The sequence below is a fragment of the Trichomycterus rosablanca genome, chromosome 6 (genome assembly GCF_030014385.1).
Source record: "Trichomycterus rosablanca isolate fTriRos1 chromosome 6, fTriRos1.hap1, whole genome shotgun sequence".
NCBI classification, from domain to species: domain Eukaryota; kingdom Metazoa; phylum Chordata; class Actinopteri; order Siluriformes; family Trichomycteridae; genus Trichomycterus; species Trichomycterus rosablanca.
Genome location: NC_085993.1, coordinates 26,817,633 through 26,837,334, shown reverse-complemented (window position 1 = coordinate 26,837,334; position 19,702 = coordinate 26,817,633). Strand labels below are relative to the sequence as shown.

The following is a 19,702-nucleotide window of genomic DNA, read 5'->3' as shown; positions in this document are numbered from 1 at the left end:
TCAAAAGTGCATGAAGCCAGGTTATAGTTACGTATTACCTAGTGACGACATATTTTATATAAGACGTGGATAATGTGCAATGATGTATTAATGAAACAGTAACTTAAACCTGTGCAGAAGGTTATTGTGGATGTATACAATGTGATTTTCCTTACATAATTCAGTTTATATGTTTCTGTATATAGTTTAATTTGATTGTCATAAAATGCCAAAAAGAAAGGAATATGAGAGAAAAATGTTATTTCACACTGGAAATATTAATACATAATCAATTAATATTTATAATATTAGGGCATGATTGCCAGTAGTCATATTCCAATATTCCAAGAACACTGCTACAGTATGATGTTATTGGATGTGTATGTGGTGTACATGATAAGAAGTGCATCAATTACATTGTATGACGTCCTAAACCCAGTTCTAGCTGGTTTAGATTAGTTCCTATGTTCTAGCTAAGAAAAAGGAGTATATAAAAGGGTGTTTATTTTTTCCTGTGTTATCACATTCACAGAGTCTCTGTGTGAGACTCTGTTGGTGTGATCTTTCTCTGCAGACAAGATTAAAACTCTTTTCTACTCACAATCCAGTCTCTGAGGTACACCCCCAAATCAGAAAAAGTTGAGACAGTATGGAAAATGCAAATAAAATAAAAATGCAGTGTTCCTTACATTTACATTGACTTTTATTTGATTGCAGACAGTTTAAACCCAAGATATTTCATGTTTTGTCTGCTCAACTTCATTTCATTTGTTAATAAACATCCATTCCTGCATTTCAGGCCTGCAACACATTCCAAAAAAGTTGGGACGGGGGCAATTTAGGGCTAGTAATGAGGTGAAAAAACTAAATAATGATGTGATTCCAAACAGGTGATGTCAACAGGTGATTGTAATTATGGTTTGGTACAAAAGCAGCATCCAGTAAAGGCTGAGTCTTAGTTGAGCAAAGATGGCCAGAGGATCTCCAGTTTGTCAAGAAATACGTGAGAAATTATTGAAATTTTTAAAAACAATGTACCTCAAAAAAAGATTGAAAGGGATTTGCATATTTCTCCCTCTACAGTGCATAATATCATTAAACGATTCAAGGAATCGGGAGGAATTTCAGTGCGTAAACGCCCAGGGCGCAAGCTTAAGCTGAACGCCTGTGATCTTTGATCCCTTAGATGGCACCGCATCTAGAACCGCCACTCAACAATAACTGATATAACCAAGGGATTACTTTGGCAAACTATTGTCAAGCACTACAATACAGAGTTACATGCACAAATGCCACTTAAATCTTTACTGTGCAAAAAAGAAGCCCTATGTTAACCATGTCCAGAAGCTGCGTCAACTTCTCTGGGCTTGGAGGCATCGAGGATGGACCATCACACAGTGGAAACGTGTATTGTGGTCAGATGAATCAGCATTCCAGGTCTTTTTTGGAAAAAAATGGATACCATGTGCTCCGGACCAAAGACGACAAGGACCATCCAGACTGTTATCAGCAACAAGTTCAAAATCCAGGGTCTGTCATGGTATGGGGCTGTGTCAGTGCCCTTGGCAAAGGTAATTTACACTTCTGTGATGTCAGCATTAATGCAGAAAAGTACATTGAGATCTTAGAGCAACATCTGCTGCCTTCAAGACGTCATTTTTTCCAGGGACGTCCATGCAATTTTCAACAAGACAATGCAAAACCACATGCTCCATACATTACAAAGGCATGGCTGCAGAAGAAGAGGGTATGGGTACTGGACTGACTTGCCTGCAGTCCTGACCTGTCCCCAATAGAGAATGTGTGGAGAATTTTGAAAATGACGACCCCGTACTGTGGCATATCTTAAGACGTGTTTACAGGAAGAATGGGACAAAATAAAACCTGAAACACTAAATTGCTCGGTATTCTCAGTGCCAAAACGTCTTATAAGTATTATGAAAAGGAATGGCAACATTACAAAGTGGTAAATGCTTTACAGTCCCAACTTTTTTTGGAATGTGTTGCAGGCCTGAAATGTGGGAATGGATGTTTATTAATAAATGAAATGAAGTTGACCAGACAAAACATGAAATATCTCAAGTTTATCCTGTCTGCAATGAAATAAAAGTCAAAGTAATTGTAAGAAACTCTGTGCTTTTTTTATTATTTGCATTTTCCATGCTGTCCCAACTTTTCTGATTTGGGGTTGTATTTCATTAAGGGTTTTTCCATTACACTCAAAATATGAGTGATTGCTGTTAATAATTTAAGATGTTTTATGCTTTTAGGCCAGTACAAAAACAAAACAACCCAGACCACACACACACAAAACTAAAACTACCTTCCCAAAAAGTTCTTTGGTTGAAATGTTCAGCTAATACTGTAATTAAATTGTATATCTTTGTTTCTCACAAAGATTTATCCAGCCAACGCTTTATTAAATAAATCACTGTGAATATAATGCAGTTGTTTCTTACATGGTAATGCAAGTATATGTACAAATGACCTGGGGCACTTGTTATAAATAAGTTCCAATCTAGGGTATGCCTTGCTTCAGAGAAATTCTTTATGTATAGTATACACATGTATAGTTTCTCTCTTTTTTAATGTTTGCTAAAACTGTTTAACAAAACACTGCACAGCAAACTCACTTTTCAGGTTGGATGTGTATGATGAGGTATTATTTTGGAACTTGTTCCCTCCCTTTGGTTTAAACTACAGGGTGTGGAACAGAAAAAGGCACATCCTTGTTACCAGTCCATCGCAGTGGATCGTAAAAAACAGGTGAGTGTGATTAACTAATATCTTATTTAAACTTTTTTTTTAATGTCACATGTGATTATTGGCATAGACTATATTTAGTTCAACATATGTTGAACTAACTACTACATTAAAAATTCAAGTCAAAAACTAATAAGTATTAAATTTATATAATAATTCAAAAGCTGATAAAACATTTGAAAGTTGTAGCAGAGCCAGTCTAAAACACATGGAGCTTGTTTATGAAGTTGTTGTTACCAAGTCTGTAGAAATCCAAATATTTTGAAATGTATGATTTAAAATCAGACTGAAATAAATTGTGTTTTAAGTGTTTTAAGCTGTCAATTATAGCTATTATCAGCATTTTGGCTTACTTCAGCATAATTTTAAGTCCATGTTGCACGTGTTTATATTATAGAGTTTATAAAAAAAAAGTGTGTAAAGACAAATCAAATAGAAAAGGTAACATCAGACTAGTTTGTCAAACTAGTTAGTCTACATCTGTAAAAATTAGGCTTGTTGAGGTGTTAGAATGGGTGTGTTTCCTGCGTCAATAGGACAGGTTGTTTTAGTTCACACCCTGAGCATATGCATTATAGAACAATTGAAGCAATCTAAAAAACATTTGTCACTTACCACAAACTATGAAAGGAATCATACTTGTAATTCAGTTCATGCATCCTACACCCTAAAGCACAGGGAAATCATGACAGAGCCTCTAGACACCAGAAACTAGTTATTTTTTGTGTCGAATGTTCATAGATTTTTTTATGAAACCTATCACTTTTTGACATAGGACTTTTTTAGAAAGAAAAAACAAGTTATTTGGTTTGATAATTGTGTCTAGCAAGTATTTCATTTCAGGCCAAATTTTTCATGCTTCTCCACAAACCTAAACATAAAAATCTAATTGATTCCTCATATTAACAGATTGGAGAAAAACAGTGTGTAAGATGTCCTTTAACCAGACACTTCAATCAACAAAATCTGGTAAGTTTTTTTTTTTTTTATTTAGGTTTGTTTGTGTTTGTGTATCAGCATGTAGAACAAATTGTACTGTAACACATTTTAAACCCTCTCACAATTTATTTTATACACATATCTGTTTGTCCACCCATCTAAACTGAAAGGTTTAGAAAGGCCCTTTCTGTTACAGCATGACTGTGACCTTGTGTCCAAAATGAGTTCCATAAAAACATAGTTTGACTAGTCTGACGTGGAGAAACTCCAGTGGCCTGCACAGAGCCCCAACCTCAACCCCACTGAATAACTTTTGGAATGAATCGGAGCTTTGTAAGCCAGGCTGTTTAATTTTTGTACCAGGTCTAACTATTTAGATATTGGACGGGGGGCGCAAATCTACAAGTGCTAGGTGTAGACAGTATACTGGAATGACAAACTTGGACTGTGTGTGTGTGTATATACAGTATATATACCTAATAAAAGAGCTAGTTTATGGAAAGAAAACAAATTATGAAAACATTTCCAAATGTATATATGTAAAGGTTACCAAAAATTAAGTTATATGTATTAATACTAAAAATCTAAAAAAAAAAATGTGTGAACTACATCTGTTTTTATTATAAAAATATGTGATTTGATACTTTCTTCCATTGTTTATATAGTTTTTTTTTTTTTTTTTTTGGAAGTTTTGAGTGATAATGATAATGTTAAGTGCCAAATTTGTGTAACATTTCTGTGAAATGTTGTAGAAAGTATTCAATTTTCCTTGTAATGCATCAAACTAGATGAACAAATATAACACAAGGGCTTCATGCATAAAACTATCAGCATCATTTGCTTCTCATGAGGTTAATCTTCAGTGATTACAAGAAATATTAACTATTAACTTTCAATAATTTATTTTCTTTGACTGCTTTATCCTGTTGGCACCAGTATGCTGCAGGGCAACACACTTACCCATTTACTCATGTCCTCACACCAAGTTGCAATTTAGCACTACACCTTCTGTACACAAAAGCTTATCGGACAGACGAGGATTAAACTCTGGTTCACAAATTCACAAATGTAGCTGTGCGACACCTACTCTATCAGCTGCACCACTGTGACACCCATCTACCTATTTGACGTTTATTAAATGAGCACAAATGTACAGGAGTTGCAAATTAATTGCTTTTACAATTTATAGTATTTATTCTCATTCACTACAACAAGTTAATGTAAATGAAAAATTATGCAACATTGCAAAACAAATATTGGCATATAACAATAGATATACAGTGTAGGAATTTAAATTAAAAAAGTTATAATCATTTAAAAGGCATTTTGGTCATACATAAATATTTGGGGCACCAAATCTGTATTGTAATATATGCTTTGTATATGTCTGCAGGAGTTAGTTCCAGTCAGGCAACTGGAAGCACTAACAAACGGAGAAAAGGTCTACTGCAAGACAATAGCTGGATTAAGAGAGGTGCCGAGGAAGATGAGCCAGTGGAGTAAGACACATTCTAGACACTTTGAGATCCCCCTCACATATACACACGCTACGCAAATAATATTTTAACCTCAGCCATACAATCACTTAATGGATTAACTGGATTTTCAGTGATGACCCCAACTATGGAAGAGATGTATTGGGCGGCCTCAAACCATCAACTAAGATTGAAAGGTAGACAATTAAAAAACATCTCATACTTAGACTGGAATAATTTTTTTTTACCTCTCTCCTCATTCTTGGTGTGGCTAATTTGTTATTGGTGTGTTTTTATTGGTGTGTTTTCATCACAGTATACCAGCAAAGCCCAATCAGACCAGCACAGTGAGGACCAGCACTTCGACCAGCTCAGTTACCAAGAGGCAGTATGAACTTACCACAACAGACTGAAAGAGCTAATTGTTAGGCAGGATTGGCTAAATGTTTTGTTGTTTTTAACAATTTGTCTTGTCTTGGCAGGTTTGGTGGAAGTCAGGAGTTGCTAAATAAAAGCAGGTTGGTCTGGTGCTCTCGCTTTAAAGAAAACACCCCATGAAAACTTTATTTGATTTGCATTTTTTTGAATGTTTAGATATATAAATAATATAATTAAACAAATAAAACTAAAGAAATATCTGATTTGTAAGATGTTTGAATAGAAATAAAAGTTCCTTTACTTGACACCCCTACATTTATAACTACTTATAATGCCTAAAACTAAAATCAGGTGCACTGCATCAGCTGCAAATGATCAATAGAGAGGATTTTGGAGGGGGCTGTCTTATTAAACATCAGACAGTTTGGTTTGCTATTAATTTTTTTAGTGGTATCACCATGGTGATATTCCAAAAAGCCCTCAGAGTAAATGCAATGCAATTGTAAATGTGTCTGAGGAAGGAATTTAAAAACATCTCAAAAGAAATAGAAATCATCCATTACACTGTTCAGAAAACTGTTTACAAGTAGAGCAGATTTAAAACAACTGCTAACATGGCCAGGTCAGGCCATCCTAGCAAGTTCAGCCCAAGAGCAGAGTGCAAAATGCGTAACAAAGTTTTCAACAATTCTAAAATGTCATAACTGGACCTCTTGCCAGTGTTGATGTCAAAGTACACTACACAAGTTTGGTCTTTACTGAAAGTGTAAAAAAGAAAGACTGGTAGACAGTTATAGAAAACGTGTAATTTCATAATGTTGTCCTAAGTTTTTACTCTGTGGGAATATATATATATATATATATATATATATATATATATATACATATATACATATATACATATATACTGTATATAGTTTGTTTTCTTAATATATCTACATATATGGTTATCTTTGCTTAAAGTGACACGACTACAAAAAGCAGTGTGACCAGTGTCAGTTCCACTACTCCCACCTCCCCTACCAAACCTCCAGTTCCTGCCAAGTAAGATCTTACAGCAAAGCACAGTTTCAAATTAACTATTTGCATATAAACATGTTTTAACTATATTTTTGCTGCAGGAAGCCTGGTCCTACAACACCAACAAACAGTTTTACAGCTCGGGTGTTCTCAGGTGCAAACTCCAGCGATAAATTGTACGTGTAATGAATCGTATAATTCTGTTTTGCATGGTGTTGCGATGATTAGTGCTGTTGTCTCACAGCAAGAAGGTCCTGGGTTTGATTCAACAGACGGATAGCCATGGTCCTTACTGTTTGGAGTTTGCATGTTCTCCACATGTTCGCGTGGGTTTCCTCACGGTGCTCTGGCACTCAGGCCAATTAAAACTACTAACATTCGCCCTGTGTGTGCGTTTGTGTCACGACCGTGAACAGAACAGTCAGACAGTATACGATGTTTCATTAAACAGTTCAAAGTGCAAGGGGAGACCCAGAGCGGTAGAGAGAACAGAGTGGCGACACTCCCATAGGGAATTGTTGGAAAGGGGGCGGGACATTTTTTCTGCGCAGCTTCCGGGTTGTGGAGCTCTGTATAGTTCCAAACAACCCATAGAGCCCCATTCATTTCCACTACTTATCAAACATTTTTAGCTGTATGTTGCTTTGTTTTAAAAAAATTATTAATTTAATGTCATTAATATACTTAATACTGTTATTGTTTAGCATTTGCTCAGCACTAAATGTTACATGTTTATCTTAATTAATAGGTATAACTGAATTTAGCTTAGTCAGTTAAGCTTAATTAATGACACTAGAGTCTTTTTACCTAAAATGAGTTGATTAATCAAGAGTCTAGTTACAGAAATGATCATAAAACATTAGAACCACAATAAATCATTATACTTTTACTTTCATACTTAAGTACATTTGAAGGTAAATTTAGTTTAGTACCTTAATGGAGGTAAAGAGTATTTTTACTTTTACTACTACTTTTACTGGAGTAATATGTTACCCTGGATATCTCTACTTTAACTCAACTACATGGTTTGTGTACCTTGTCCACCACTTACATTAGACAAAATGAACTTGTGCATATTCATAATGAATTCATTAATGTATTACATGTAGGAATCAATTATTAATCACTCATGAAATAAGAGATGAATGAATGCTTTTTCATGTACCTGCACTATAATGTTAAAGGTACGGTAATGTGTTTATCAATCTTTTCATTCAGTGCAGGTAAACCTTATTAATCTAGCCACATGGCTTAGTGTTTAGCCAAAATGATTATTATTATGAATCCTCAGGAAAGTGAAGGGAGGTTAGTTTATGTAAAAAACAAAACATAAAAAAACTTTAATCTCTGTACTGTATATTGTTTCTACTACTTAATGATATGGCATTATGTAATGTATGCTAATATAATGTACTGTGTTAACAAGAACGACCTATTAACAAGTCATTATAAACATCAATCTTCCACTTTATATACCAAATTGACATTAAAGCAGATGCAGTAAATGTAAACGCAGTTGAAAATACCCAGAAATTGTACAAATGTTTATTATTTGCCGTTTAATATTTCATTCACTGCTGCCTGTCCCATATGAGAACATGACAGCGCCGGGTTTGTTTGGAACTATTGAGGGTTACATGAACCACGTGACCGCGTAGCGGCGAGATCAAGGAGTGTCGCAACTCTCTCTTATCTACGGCTCTGGGGAGATCCAAAGAGAAGTCACTAATCAAAACACAGTCCAAGGCGGAAACCGAAATCGTAGTCGTAATACAAAGCAAAAGTCATACACTGAATTATTGTAACACATGCAAAATGCTCAGTACGCAGAGTGAAGCTGGCAATACATCGCGAAGTACCTCTATTGCAATCACGCTCATATCATTCATAAATTGGCTTCAGGTGTGTTCATTAGTAAGCTGGTGACGCACACTCCAGCTGCGCTGTCCGATTGGCTGCTTGTTCCACATGATTGCCCACTGTCTCCTGGGAAATGCAGTTCTCCACATTACAATCAGCGGTATCATTAGGAACCGCAGGTAGTGTGACAGTTTGTGTGTGTGTGTGCCCTTTTATGGACTGACAGTCTGTCCGGGTATTGCCTGCCTTTCGTCCATTGAATCAGACCCTGACCAGTACACAGCAGTGGTAAAACAGACAATAAATGAATGAATGAATTCTGTTTTGACCATATAACAAATTCATCAATTTTCTATTTAAACAGAAACATTGTGTATTAGTGTTTAATATTATTTGTACTTGTATTACCAATATTACCAGTTATTGATAAAACTAATTAAAAATGGTTATGTTCTCTATATTTTGGCTGCAGGCTTAGCCCTGTTAAAAAATCTGTGGATGATAAGTCTCCAGTATTAAATGATCCGCCTAAGGCAGTTACCAGCAGGTCAGTATTACTGGTGTTTAAAGCTTATGAGTGAATAAGTGTGTAACAGAATACTGAGAAAATAATAAAAAATAAAGGGTGGATCTTTAACAACTCTACTACAGAACTGGTAAAGTTATAAAAATGTTGTTTTTCAGGGATTTTGAGGATGAGGGTTTGGATTAATTTTCTACCTTATTATTCTCTTTTCACTGTTTTTGCAGTGTCCCAACTTTTGGATATACTTGCATGACAACTTTGCCAGGCCTCGAGGGGCAAAGGCTAGCACACACCTTCTCGAACAACCTTTATGCAGAGCTAGATTTTGCTTTAAACAAAGCCAATCTTGACCTATTTGGATAGGCCTGCAGAGTTCTGAGACACAATTCTATAGAGTTACCAATCAAACTAAAACTGCTTGGCTTAATGGATCTGCAGTTTCCTTTGCTTATGACCAGAGGAATACTATGCCCACGGTCAGGCATGGAGGAGGGTTAGTGATGATGTAGGGCTGTTTTTTGCTACAGAAACACTCTGTGCACCTGACATAATTAATTCACAGTATCCATATATAAATTCCAGAGAAAATCTTAGACAAAGCAGTTGCAGCATAAAAGTCATCAAAACTCACTGAGGCCTTTGCACGAGAAGAATGGGCAAAGATTTCACAAGAGTGGTGTCAGAAGCTTGTCAGCGTCTACCAAAGTCATTTATTAGAGGACCTTAAGGCAAATGGTTGTTTCACCAAGTACTGAGTCTGGCAGTTGAATAATAAAGCACATGAACATTTGTCAAGAGAACTAAGATGTTTTTATATCATCTATTTTAAAAACAGGAAAAAATGAAATGGGAGGAAAAGGGTGTTTAAATAATTCAGTCACTGAAAAAAAAACAGTTGCAGAAATTCCAAGACTGCCATTACATACCTGTGCATTACAAGCGTAACTTAAACCGTTTAACTGTACCTGTCATATCTAGTTAAGAATAATCTAAATTATTATGTTGATTTGTGACAGCACTGAGAAAGAAAACTTTATGCCTCCATCACCTACAATTACATCAGTGAGGTAAGTGGAAATTTGCCTAATAGAGTTTAACAGCCTAGACTAAGCTAAGTAATAGTTATAACATGGTATTCTAAATTACTTTTTTTTAATTAGCTGAATGGTTTTCTCCTACACATTTTTATTATTTATTATATTAGGACACGTTGAGTGTTCTTAAATTATTTGGGTTGTTGGGTGTTTGAAATTATTCTTACAGTTATGATTATTGAAAAAAGACTTTTGCCCAAACAGAAAGACAACTGTAACCAATACAACCCCAGAAAAGACTCAAACTTCCATTACTGAAACTAAAACAGAAACCTACGCAAAGGGTGTTGAGCTGAGGTATCAGAGCATACATTTATTTAAAGAGTTTTTATAATATTATAAAATAATGAATCATGAACTTACATATATAAATTATTTGCCTATTAAGCAATTATAATTCGATTAAACCTACTGCAACTACCAGAACAACTATTACCTCAACCTCGAGCTATGATAAAGCTCCCAGGTAAAAAAAAACTGTTTATACTTTATCAATATCAATTTATAAACAGACTTAAAATAATAAATGGGGACTATGTGTGTGTGTTTGTAATGAAAGACTGGATGATATGGACTTGATGACTCCCACACTGTCTCAGAGTGTGTACACCAACCCTGTCAGGTAAGATTTATTTGAAACCTTATTGATAATCATTTAAATAAATTGATTAATTAATTTAACAATCAATTTATTTCCACATGCCTTAACCATTTATTTACACTCACTAACAAATGTTGTATCACTTGGTGTTATGTAAACTGTGTAATAATTTTTATAATGTTTTTAATAAACCTATTTTTTTATTATTAAAAGCCATTTTCTCTAAGCCACAAAAAGTTTATTCTACAGTAGTTCATGTCTGGCTAATACATGTCAAACAGACCTTTTATGTAAGACTAAATGAAATGATATGAACGGTTTAAAATTAATTGCCTACCAACTACGAACAAATGATACTGCTTTACATTGATGTGTTTAATTTGCTGTATTTTTCTGATTATCAACAGACAATAATGTTGCAAAAAGGCAGTGCACTCTAAGTGTAAAATTTTGGCCTGAAATTGGATCATGAAGTGGTGGCTACTGAAACTTCCTATTTAAATAGTGTTAAGTGGGGTTTGGAATTGGAACCACGATGCGAACACAACCACAGAGACAGGAGCAGGGTTTAAGTGATTTATTAAGAATAATAGTCCAGAAAGAGAACCAGGGAACGAGGGTGAAGGCGAGGGTACGAGTGGCTACGCTTGGGGGTAGGAGGCTGACAGGAACCGCAGGTGGCAGGTGGATGAGAGATCCAGGGACCAGGCAGGGAAGGCAGGAACACAGGAACAGAGAGCCGGTGAGGGATCCAGGAACCAGGCAGAGAAGGCAGGAACACAGGAACTGAGAGTCGGCGAGGGATCCAGGTACCTAGGCAGAGAAGTCAGGAACACAGGAACAGAGAGCCGGCGAGGGATCCAGGTACCAGGCAGAGAAGGCAGGAACACAGGAACAGAGAGCCGGCGAGGGATCCAGGTACCAGGCAGAGAAGGCAGGAACACAGGAACAGAGAGCCGGCGAGGGATCCAGGAACCAGGCAGAGAAGTCAGGAACACAGGAACAGATAGCAGGCGCAAGGGAAACCAGACAGTGTGCATAGCAAACAACAACTGACAATCTGGTCCTGACTGAGAGGAAGGCATGGGCTTATAACCAGGAGGCTGATGAGAAGGTAATTAGGGCCAGGTGAGTCAAATTAGGCAGGGGAGAGATCTATTGGCTGGAATGGGAGGAGAAGTACCTTCAGCCACCGCTAGATGTCACCAAAACCACCAGAGGAGCGGCCACAGAGAACAGCAGCTCAGGAGGAGCTCTTAACAAATAGCTCATGTTATTCCAATAAACTGAAAGTGCTCAGCATTTGTTTAATGATGTACAACTTAATAATGTAAATAAATAATTTAAATAGGTAAGTATTTAGGTGATAGAAATACCTGAATTCTATACCTACAACAAATGCAATGGTGTCCCCTCACTTTGCATGAGCAGCAGCTCAAAGACAGGCGGTGTCTGGCTTCATGTGTCTCTGAGAAAGCATGTGCTACTCCTTATTTTTTCCAGGAAAAAGTCAATTTGTCAGTTTGTGGGGGTTCTAACAAAAAAAAAATAAAAAAAATAAACAATAACTAAATAATTAAGGTAATTAGCAATATGGTGGGATAAAATCTCTAAGCCATGGTTGTGTCTCTAGCTTTTTATCATGTGTTTTTGTACAGAATGATAGTGGATTCATCTGTGAAATCAACTGTGACTCCAAGGGTGTCACAGATGACTTTTGTAAATCCAACACCTGTACCATCAACTACAACCAGGTAAAAGCATGCACATTTATTTCCAGATTAAGTCCTCATTGCAAAGCACAATATTACAAATACAAGTCACCATTTACTTCTCTGTCTGACCTGGATATGGTGTCCAACAGGATTGTCGGTAAAAGAGATCTCTGCTCCTTTTGTGCTAAAAGCATTGTTGAAGGAGAGAGGGTCATTTTGGATGACCTTAATATCTTCAGTCACACATTTTGCTTCAAGGTAATACACCATATAAACTCATACATTTTGTATACAGATAAGACCATTACTGCTTTTAATACATTTAACAGTTATATCAAAGTGACTTACAATTGTGACTGTAAATCAAGCAATTGAGGGTTACGGGTTTTTCTCAGGGGCACAACAGTAATAATTAGGCAGTTATGGGGCTTGAACTGCCAACCTTCTCATTACTTGTCCAGTACCCTAACCACTGCGCTACCACTACCCTACCCAATGAAAAAAACATTGCTGTGAAAAGTATTTGCCCCTTTCTAATTTGTCACACGTATACAGTAGTGTTCAAAAAAATAGCAGTGACTTTAAAAAAGTGAATAAAGCACAAAATCATTATAATGACTTTTATTTCCATAAATGCAAATGCACTGGAAATACTACACTTTCAATTCTAAATCAAAACATGAACTAAATGTAGCCAGTTTGTGTTAATCCTTTACAGAAAGTTAAGAAAAATGAATATTAGGCTGTTCAAAAAAATAGCAGTGCCAGCATTTTTCTTTAAAAACTAAAAAAAAATTATCTATAACATGAAAAAATGTTTGAGGTTTCACTTTACTTTAAATTACTAAACTAATATTCAGTGGCATAACAATTGTTTCTGAGATCTGTGTTGCATGGAGTCGACCAACTTCTGGCACATCTGAACAGGTATTCCAGTCCAGGATGATTAGACTACATTCCACAGGTCTTCTGCAATTTTGGGTTTTGCCTCAAAAAAACGTGTTTCAGACGTCAGCCCACAAGTTCTCTCTGGGATTGAAGTCAGGGTATTGGGCTGGTCACTCTATATTACCTCAATCTTGTTTGTCTGTAACCAAGATGTTTTGGGTCATTGTCATGTTGAAACACCCATTTTAAGGACATTTCTTCTTCGACATAGGGCAACATGATCTCCTCAAGTATTCTGATATATTTAAATTGATCCATGATCCCTCGTATGTGATAAATAGGCATAACACCATGGTATGAAAAACATCCCATATCATCATTTTGTACCACCGTGCTTTACTACCTTCACAGTGTACTGTGGCTTGAATTCAGTGCTCGAGGGTCGTCTGACATACTGTCTACGGCCACTAGACCCAAAAAGAACAATTTTGCTTTCATCAGTCCACAAATGTTGAGCCATTTCTCTTTGGACCAGTTAATGTGTTCCTTGGCAAATTTGAACCCATTCAGGACACGTCTTTATCTTAACAACGGGACTTTGCAGGAGTTTTTGCTGGTAAATTGGCTTCACTTAATCATCTTCTGTACTTACTGGTAACTTCAGATGTTCCTTGATCTTTCTGGTGGTGATCATTGGCTGAGCCTTTGCCATTCTGGCTATTCTCTGATCCATTCGAACAGTAGTTCCACGCTTCCTTCTGCGTCTTTCAGGTTTTGGTTGTCACTTTAAGGCATTTTAGCTGAGCAGCCAATAATTTGCTGCATTTCTCTGTATGTTTTTTCCCTCTACAATCAACTTTTTAATCAAAGTACGCTGTTCATCAGAACAATGTCTGGAACAACCCATTTTACCCAGTATTTCAAAAGGAAATGTGCTATGACCAAGCTGTGCAACATTTGCCACCCTCCTACCTTAAATAAGGGCCAAAATTGACACCCGTTCTTCTGCAGAATGAATGACTTCACCAATTGAACTCCTCACTGCTATTATTTTGAACAACCCCCTTTCAATCAATGCTTCAATTACTCAGAATGAGTGGGATGCATGTCCTAATTGTTGGGTTTGTTTTGTTTTCATTACTCTACTACACTTTCAAGTGAATTTTTTGCTATGTAGAAATATCACTTCTACTAGAAACAGTGATTTATCAGGTTAATGGTGTTGGACTGCTATTTTTTTGAACACCACTGTATGTTTTAGATCATCAAACTATTTTTAATATTAGACAAAATAACCCAAGTAAACACATATTCCAAAAAGTATGATTTAATTTAGGAAAAAATTTTGCTCAGTCCTACCTGGTCCTGTGTAAAAAAAATAATTGTCTTTTAGGCTAATAAATCAACCATTTAATCAAATTAAATTGACAATTCGGTTCAATATCACTAGCCACACCCAGGCATAATTACTGCCAGACCTGTTGAATCTAAGCATCACTTAAATAGAACCTGCCTTATACGAAGCAGGCTAGAAATTCTCAAAAAGCAGCACATGCTGCTATGTTTTAAAGAGATGGCAAACAAACAATTACCAGTCTGAAAAATTGTTATTAAGTCACTGCTATGTCTATGAGAATCCAGCAAACCATAGTGAAAGCCATTATTCACAAATAACAGAAACACCATACATTTTACTAAGAGCGCATCGAAGATCTATCCAGGAGGTCACAAAGGTTGGGATAAAATGTAAACATGCAAATAAAAGTGCATTGTTTTTTTTTCCATATTTTGTCTGGTCAACTTCTTTTCATTTGTTAATATACCTCCATTCCTGCATTTCAGGCCTGCAACACATTCCCCAAAAAATTGGGACTGGTAAATTTAGGGCTGATAATGAGGTAAAAAAAAAAGATAAATAATGATGTGATTTCAAACAGGTGATGTCACCTGGTGATTGTAATTATGATTTGATACAAAAGCAGTATCCAAAGAAGAGTGGAGCAAAGATGGGCAGAGAATTTCCAGTTTGTTTACTGTGTAAAAAAGACTTTTGTTAAGTCCAGAAGCGGCATCTGGGATAGACCATCACACTGTGGCAAAGTTTATTTACACTTCTGCAACATATGCTGCCTTCAAAATGGCATCTTTTCTAGGTACACTCATGCATTTTTCAACAAGACAATGCACAATGCTGCACACATTACAAAGGCATGGCTGCAGAAGAAGAGTGTACAGGTACTGGATTGGCCTGTCTGCAGTCCTAAGAAGAAAATTGTGTAGAAAATTTTTAAATGAAAAATGTTACAATTCCATACACACCCTATGACGTGTTTGTATGTGTCTGGTGGGGATGGGGTTCCTGTTCGGACTGTGTGTTACTCCATTGCGCCTGGTGATTCCATGGACCAGTTGTGACCCTGATCAGAATAAACGTTGGTAAAACCTTAAGTAAATTGTAAATCATGAGAACCATTGTGTTGGCAGGTCTGAGCTTTATTCCTCTGTTATTTTTTATTGTGTGCTTAAGTATGTACTGTCTCACCTTTTTTAGAATGTGTTGCAGGCCTGATATGCAGGAATGGTTGTATATTAACAAATGAAAAGACGTTGACCAGACAAAGATTTCCTATCCTACCCCAACTTTTTCAGATTTGGATGTATAAGACTTAATATATATATACAGTGTATCACAAAAGTGAGTACACCCCTCACATTTCTGCAGATATTTAAGTATATCTTTTCATGGGACAACACTGACAAAATGACACTTTGACACAATGAAAAGTAGTCTGTGTGCAGCTTATATAACAGTGTAAATTTATTCTTCCCTCAAAATAACTCAATATACAGCCATTAATGTCTAAACCACCGGCAACAAAAGTGAGTACACCCCTTAGTGAAAGTTCCTAAAGTTTCAATATTTTGTGTGGCCATCATTATTTCCCAGAACTGCCTTAACTCTCCTGGGCATGGAGTTTACCAGAGCTTCACAGGTTGCCACTGGAATGCTTTTCCACTCCTCCATGACGACATCACGGAGCTGGCGGATATTCGAGACTTTGCGCTCCTCCACCTTCCGCTTGAGGATGCCCCAAAGATGTTCTATTGGGTTTAGGTTTGGAGACATGCTTGGCCAGTCCATCACCTTTACCCTCAGCCTCTTCAATAAAGCAGTGGTCGTCTTAGAGGTGTGTTTGGGGTCATTATCATGCTGGAACACTGCCCTGCGACCCAGTTTCCGGAGGGAGGGGATCATGCTCTGCTTCAGTATTTCACAGTACATATTGGAGTTCATGTGTCCCTCAATGAAATGTAACTCCCCAACACCTGCTGCACTCATGCAGCCCCAGACCATGGCATTCCCACCACCATGCTTGACTGTAGGCATGACACACTTATCTTTGTACTCCTCACCTGATTGCCGCCACACATGCTTGAGACCATCTGAACCAAACAAATTAATCTTGGTCTCATCAGACCATAGGACATGGTTCCAGTAATCCATGTCCTTTGTTGACATGTCTTCAGCAAACTGTTTGCGGGCTTTCTTGTGTAGAGACTTCAGAAGAGGCTTCCTTCTGGGGTGACAGCCATGCAGACCAATTTGATGTAGTGTGCGGCGTATGGTCTGAGCACTGACAGGCTGACCCCCCACCTTTTCAATCTCTGCAGCAATGCTGACAGCACTCCTGCGCCTATCTTTCAAAGACAGCAGTTGGATGTGACGCTGAGCACGTGCACTCAGCTTCTTTGGACGACCAACGCGAGGTCTGTTCTGAGTGGACCCTGCTCTTTTAAAACGCTGGATGATCTTGGCCACTGTGCTGCAGCTCAGTTTCAGGGTGTTGGCAATGTTCTTGTAGCCTTGGCCATCTTCATGTAGCGCAACAATTCGTCTTTTAAGATCCTCAGAGAGTTCTTTGCCATGAGGTGCCATGTTGGAACTTTCAGTGACCAGTATGAGAGAGTGTGAGAGCTGTACTACTAAATTGAACACACCTGCTCCCTATGCACACCTGAGACCTAGTAACACTAACAAATCACATGACATTTTGGAGGGAAAATGACAAGCAGTGCTCAATTTGGACATTTAGGGGTGTAGTCTCTTAGGGGTGTACTCACTTTTGTTGCCGGTGGTTTAGACATTAATGGCTGTATATTGAGTTATTTTGAGGGAAGAATAAATTTACACTGTTATATAAGCTGCACACAGACTACTTTTCATTGTGTCAAAGTGTCATTTTGTCAGTGTTGTCCCATGAAAAGATATACTTAAATATCTGCAGAAATGTGAGGGGTGTACTCACTTTTGTGATACACTGTATATATATATGGGGTGCTGGTCCCAAACCTAGATAAAATAAGAAGGGTTGCATCAAAAAGGTCATCTGGCCTTAAAACCATGCAGTTAAGATCTGCTGTGGTGAAGGGGAGCGGTCGAAAAAATGAAAAAACAAAATCCTGTTTATGTTGCCACTTCTGCTGTTTCTATTATTTTTGCTGCTAAATAAAGCATATACATTGGCCATTATCTTGGGAAATATAATGAACAAAGGACAATATAAATTAAATGTAAAATGGTCACGTGTGTCTGTGTTTTCCTTATTACTCAGTGTGAGTCATGTTATCGTTCTTTGGGCAATCTGGAGGCAGGTGACACTCTGTGGGTGCACAAGGGAAGGGTGACTTGTGAAAGCTGTTTTTCAAAGACCAGAGGTAACACTTTACCATGACACAATCAAATCTGTTTTATTATTAGTAGTGTTTAAAATATTTCCACTTCTTAGCAACCACACACCACAAAGTGCATTATAAGGTAACTGATATTATGATAATTTTTTGAAAATTATATTTTCTTTTTAGATCACTGGTATCACTGAAGACATCACCATCTTGAAAAAAATACCTACTGGACATTTAAACGTAATGCCTTTTGTACATGGAAATTAATTTCTTTAGCATGTTTACTGGGAAAAAGGGAAGATAGATATATGCAAAATTTACAGTAGAACAATAAAAGGCTATATTCTTTGTGGTAATTATTCATTATTCATGTCCGTTCTTGAGTATAAGGCAATAAATGGTGAGATTAAGATTTTTTGCTTGTAAGAGGTGTATATTTCTTTAGTATAAATCAATAACTTCCATTCTACTAATACTACTACTAATCAAATTAGTAATAATAATGCTACATACATAATATTACCATTGTGCATTCTGCACATTAATTAGGTTAATATCAGTTTATGTTCAATATTTAATAATACGATAAGATTCCTTTATATAGCATAAAGTAAATACAGTTAGAGAAAATAAAGTAGAATAAAATTAGAGTAGAATAAAATAAAAATATTGACTATGTAGTGGCAATTATACAGTAGTATGACAAATTACAACTATACAGGAAAACCCGATATACTATATATTTACTATATATATTTTAGGGATGCATCGATACCATTTTTTCCCAACCGAGTACGAGTACAAGTACATGTATTTTTGTACTCAGTTTATGTTCAATATTTAATAATACGATAAGATTCCTTTATATAGCATAAAGTAAATACAGTTAGAGAAAATAAAGTAGAATAAAATTAGAGTAGAATAAAATAAAAATATTGACTATGTAGTGACTATTATACAGTAGTATGACAAATTACAACTATACAGGAAAACCCGATATACTATATATTTACTATATATATTTTAGGGATGCATCGATACCATTTTTTCCCAACCGAGTACGAGTACAAGTACATGTATTTTTGTACTCGCCGATACCGATACCTATTTAGAATGATGCAATCTGGAGCATTATGGAATAGTGTAGTTTTTAGTGTAAAATAGTGCAGTGGAACAGTTGCTTGGGTTGTCATCACTAATTGTAAAAAAAAAAAAACACCGCACAGACATCATTGAGAAAGCTTCTGACAAGCTAACGTTAACGTTCATTAATAAACGCACGTAATAAACGTTGTGCACATCATACATGCGATGCGATTCTGCTGATTGAAATATTTACTTTAAAAAGATAATACAGTCCGATCCCATCTGAGCCGATTCTATCAGCACATACAGGGGTTGGACAAAATAACTGAAACACCTGGTTTTAGACCACAATAATTTATTAGTATGGTGTAGGGCCTCCTTTTGCGGCCAATACAGCGTCAATTCGTCTTGGAAATGACATATACAAGTCCTGCACAGTGGTCAGAGGGATTTTAAGCCATTCTTCTTGCAGGATAGTGGCCAGGTCACTACGTGATGCTGGTGGAGGAAAACGTTTCCTGACTCACTTCTTCAAAACACCCCAAAGTGGCTCAATAATATTTAGATCTGGTGACTGTGCAGGCCATGGGAGATGTTCAACTTCACTTTCATGTTCATCAAACCAATCTTTCACCAGTCTTGCTGTGTGTATTGGTGCATTGTCATCCTGATACACGGCACCGCCTTCAGGATAC

The 19,702-nt window shown here is 36.7% G+C and overlaps 1 protein-coding gene across 1 annotated transcript; it reads left to right on the top strand.

Moving 5' to 3' along the window:
* Positions 1-2,684: 2,684 nt before the first annotated feature.
* On the top strand, positions 2,685-18,320 carry LOC134316419 (sciellin). The gene is made up of 17 exons (XM_062996782.1): positions 2,685-2,745; positions 3,652-3,711; positions 5,075-5,180; positions 5,291-5,353; positions 5,473-5,544; positions 5,639-5,674; positions 6,498-6,578; positions 6,656-6,730; positions 8,887-8,961; positions 9,957-10,007; positions 10,239-10,331; positions 10,423-10,500; positions 10,594-10,656; positions 12,294-12,389; positions 12,500-12,608; positions 17,852-17,954; positions 18,102-18,320. Exons 2-17 carry the CDS (start codon positions 3,675-3,677, stop codon positions 18,116-18,118), a joined length of 1,155 nt encoding a protein of 384 aa, XP_062852852.1. The 5' UTR covers positions 2,685-2,745; positions 3,652-3,674; the 3' UTR covers positions 18,119-18,320.
* Positions 18,321-19,702: the final 1,382 nt, after the last annotated feature.

Bases quoted from the DNA above. Each gene is read 5' to 3' on its own strand.
- LOC134316419 (XM_062996782.1), top strand. From the start codon at position 3,675: ATGTCCTTTAACCAGACACTTCAATCAACAAAATCTG. The intron at 5,675-6,497 runs GTTGGTCTGGTG...CTTTGCTTAAAG, and splicing joins GAGTTGCTAAATAAAAGCAG to TGACACGACTACAAAAAGCA. The intron at 12,609-17,851 runs GTAATACACCAT...CTTATTACTCAG, and splicing joins GTCACACATTTTGCTTCAAG to TGTGAGTCATGTTATCGTTC.